Source organism: Cornus florida, unplaced genomic scaffold (assembly GCF_030987335.1).
Source record: "Cornus florida cultivar Cherokee Brave unplaced genomic scaffold, ASM3098733v1 CherokeeBrave_3.0.0_Hap2_Chr04, whole genome shotgun sequence".
Lineage (NCBI taxonomy): Eukaryota > Viridiplantae > Streptophyta > Magnoliopsida > Cornales > Cornaceae > Cornus > Cornus florida.
Window position 1 is genome coordinate 44,806,878 of NW_026775574.1, and position 4,086 is coordinate 44,810,963.

The window sequence follows — 4,086 nt, forward strand, 5'->3', positions numbered from 1 at the left end:
CATCTATATAGTCAAATTATTTATCCTTTTTTGAACCGGATTACAAATGGATCGGATTATCTACTTGAGAATCACTATACATCCGCTTGAAAAATAGGTCTAACATTGTGATTTAATTGTTTTTTTTTTTAAGAAAGTGACCGAATGCGTCACTCGTCTCAGCTGTTGGCTCCTTAACAATCTTCCAACATATCCGACCATTTCCAATGGACGGCCTTGGCCCATCTCTCTCGCTATCCATTTTTTTTACCCTTTACTCGGACTAATATTACTCTTAAACTCATTTAGACTAATCACTTTGTCACATAGCTTCAATTATATGTATATAATATCCTATCTAAGTTTTTTTCTCTCAAAGTTTATCTTTTTCTTCTATAAATAAGATCTTCTTTTCCAATTCTTTTCAAATTGTGTCGGACCTAATGGACTCAAGTGCTCCAACTCTGTTTTTGCATCCTTCGTCCGAGATTAAGGATGAGAAAGAGAATGGGATAAGGGTTTTTGACACATATTTGCTGCAAAAACAAGCAAACTTGCCCACAGAGTTCATTTGGGAACATGGGGACTTACTTCACAATCATGAAGAGCTCAAAGAGCCACTAATAGACTTAGAAGGGTACTTCAAAGGTGATGAGGCTGCAACCATAACTGCAGCCGAGCTAATCAGGAAGGCTTGTTTGAACCATGGTTTCTTCCAAGTCACCAACCACGGCGTTGATGCAACTCTTATTCATGCTGCGCATGATCAAATCGATGCCTTTTTCAAACTTCCGATCAGTGAGAAGCTAAGTGCTCGAAGGAAGCCCGGGAGCATGTGGGGCTATTCCGGTGCCCACGCTGATCGTTATTCAGCAAAGTTGCCATGGAAGGAGACCTTTTCATTTGGCTATAATGGAAATGCCCCCAAATCAGCTGTGGTGGACTACTTCAAATTGGTCTTGGGTAATAATTTTGAAGAGGCAGGGTAAGACTACAAATAATTAAAATTTTTACTTCGTTTTGATAATTCCATAAGTAGCTTTTTTTCCCAAGTTATTATACGTGTCATATAAGTCATTCTTTAAATTCCAGCTAACCTTATTATCATTATTATTCTTACCTTAATTCCATATGAATGAATGAGTTCCTGTTTTAAAAAATTGTCTTTTATAGGTGTATCTATCAAAGTTACTGCAAAGCAATGAAAGAACTCTCTCTCGTGATTATGGAACTATTGGCTATTAGCTTAGGAGTCGAGCGGTTCCACTACAGGAGATATTTCGAAGATGGAAGTTCAATAATGAGATGCAACTCATATCCGTCCTGTAAAGAACCCGGCCTCACTCTAGGTACTGGCCCTCACTGTGATCCAACTTCCTTAACTATACTTCATCAAGACGAAGTTGGGGGCCTTCAGGTCTTTGCAGACAACAAATGGCAAGATGTCACGCCTCAACCCAATGCCCTTGTCATTAACATTGGTGATACGTTTGTGGTAGGTTTTCATTATTAACGATGCTACTTATTTTCTTCCTTATAAGGAGTGGTTAATAATATACACAAAATTATAGTATGTATTGAGAACTAAAATATGACTTATTGATCTAACATAAATGACATACATGAGACAAGTGGGTCATGGTATTGATATTGGGTTAGCATTATAAAGATGTTGACAAGATTTTCACAACACTAGTGATAACAACATAAGCATGTCCACATGAGCTAGGGTGTTGGATTGTAGTTGTTTTTAAAGTGGCTATCGTTAATATTCTCCAGGGACCACTCATACAAACTCACTAGCTATTTATACCCTTTCAAAAATTGCAAGTTTATCCTATAAATATATATATATTTTTTTTTCTTCTGCAATTTTTTTAGACTGGAGCAGATATCATTGCATAGTAACCCTCTAAATTATGGAGTGCGTGACTTATTTTTTTTCCTTCGTTAAAAAGGAGTGCATCATTTTGCGATATGCACTTATTATGTGTATTATTTTATGGCTCTCAAACCATGAATATGTGTATGGTTTTATGTATGGCATGAATATGTATATATATATATATATATATATATATATAAACTGCTGTGTTTGTATATATTAATATTTCTATGCTAGTATGTTTGTGGATTTTTTTTTTAAGAAAATTAAAATAATTATATATAAATGAAGGTAAAATAAAAAATAAAAAATAAATGATTGGCATGCCCAAAAGAAGCGCACAATACAGGGGTGGGGAATAGAATTCGTAACATTGTTATGATATGATATGATTAATGATATATTTTGTTTGATGGTGAATTAGGCATTATCTAATGGGAGATACAAGAGTTGCCTGCATAGGGCAGTGGTGAACAGGGAGAGAGAGAGGAGATCACTGGTTTTCTTTGTGTGTCCGAAAGAAGACAAGGTGGTGAGACCTCCACAGGATCTGGTTGACAGAGAAGGGCCAAGGAAGTATCCAGATTTCACATGGTCGGATCTGTTTGAGTTCACACAAAAGCACTACAGAGCAGATGTCACAACACTCCAATGCTTCTTTCGTTGGCTTCTATCTTCCAAGCCAACAAACAGCTAGTTTCTTGGATGCTTTTGATCATATGTTATTGGCTTCTTATGCTTTGTGCTATGCAAACCCTACCTCTTCCTTTCCTTTCCTTCTCTTCCTTTCCTTTCCTCACCTTTTCTCTCTCCAGTTTATGTGGGTATTATGTAACGTGAGTATGTGGGTATTATGTAACGTTAGTAGTAAGTGGGGTTATTTCCAGCTACCACTTTTTAATGTACATGTTTTATTTATCGTCATCTAGTCACTGTTCCCTTTTTATGAAAATAAATTCTCTTTATTACTTTTTCTCTTCAATCATTTTCTTATACATTTAATTTACTTTAATTCCAACAAAACGATGATAGTGTGCGGTTGTTGGATGCAATCTCATACCATAGATACGCTACAATATATTGCCAACAACATAATTGCAAACAGTTGGGAGAGAAGAGAGTCCACTGTCTATCCCTTCGTATCTTTTTTTTCTTATATTCTGTTGGGTTAGAATGAAGGAAGATGGATAAAGAAAAGATACAAAAGAATAAATAAATTTTCTTTGTTTGATAGAAAATAGAAACAAGAAGAGAAGAGAAAAGAGATAAATGGGTTATCATTCTTTCTTTACAAATTTTATTTCCTCCAAATATGAAGGAAGACACATTGTCTATTCCTTCACACCTTTTTTCCTCTTATACTCGTTTAGTTGAAAAAAAAAAAAAAAAAAAAAAAAAGAAAGATAATATTATTATAAATATTTCTAAATTATAAAACTATTCTTATAATTAGCATTTTTTCTTTTCTTACTTAATAACAAATAAAATAACATATTATCTCATTGTCTTCTCTTATCTTCTCTCCTCTTCAACTAAACAAAAAAAAAAAATACACAATCTATTACAATATCGTCAATTATAAAATTAAAAAAAAAAAATTATTTTTCTATTCAAATTTAAAATCTTTCAAAAGCACTAGTCATCCATACCCATAATAAGCAGAATGGGAAACCTTATTCACAGTGATTAATAAAATAGTCTCTAAAAATAAAATGTACAATGATACATAATGGGACTTGAATTTGACTGTACGTTCATGGTGATGGTGTCATCAACCATAATCTTTGTGTTTACTAGTGACGTGTACCTGAGCTTGAGGTTGACATGTCAACAAATAAGTTGATTTGAGTTGGGCAGATCAATGTAAACGTGGGCTCCACTTATATGCATCACAATTTAAGGACACTCAACGGACTCGTGGGGTCATTTACGTGACTCAAAGCATTTCAGGACACTCAAGGAGTTGGCTGACCTTATTCGTTGCCATTACCAGAATAGATGTTTTTTATTATTACTAGTAATATATATATATGCTTATATGTTAAAAAATTATAAAAAAAAAAAATTACAATTCTACACTTCTTATAATATGCATAGACCATGCAGATTTATAAAATTATTATAAAGAAAGTTGACCACCACAATCCACTATTGATAAATTCACTTTCCCTATATGTTAAAAAATTGAACAATGTTTGCCTCAGGCCATATAAGCAGGAATT

At 33.8% G+C, this 4,086-nt stretch overlaps 1 protein-coding gene across 1 annotated transcript; it reads left to right on the top strand.

The window, feature by feature from the left end:
• Positions 1 to 220: 220 nt before the first annotated feature.
• LOC132303205 (gibberellin 20 oxidase 2-like) lies at positions 221 to 2,846 on the top strand. Its single transcript, XM_059800374.1, has 3 exons — positions 221 to 964; positions 1,153 to 1,474; positions 2,289 to 2,846. Exons 1-3 carry the CDS (start codon positions 423 to 425, stop codon positions 2,559 to 2,561), a joined length of 1,137 nt encoding a protein of 378 aa, XP_059656357.1. The 5' UTR covers positions 221 to 422; the 3' UTR covers positions 2,562 to 2,846.
• Positions 2,847 to 4,086: the final 1,240 nt, after the last annotated feature.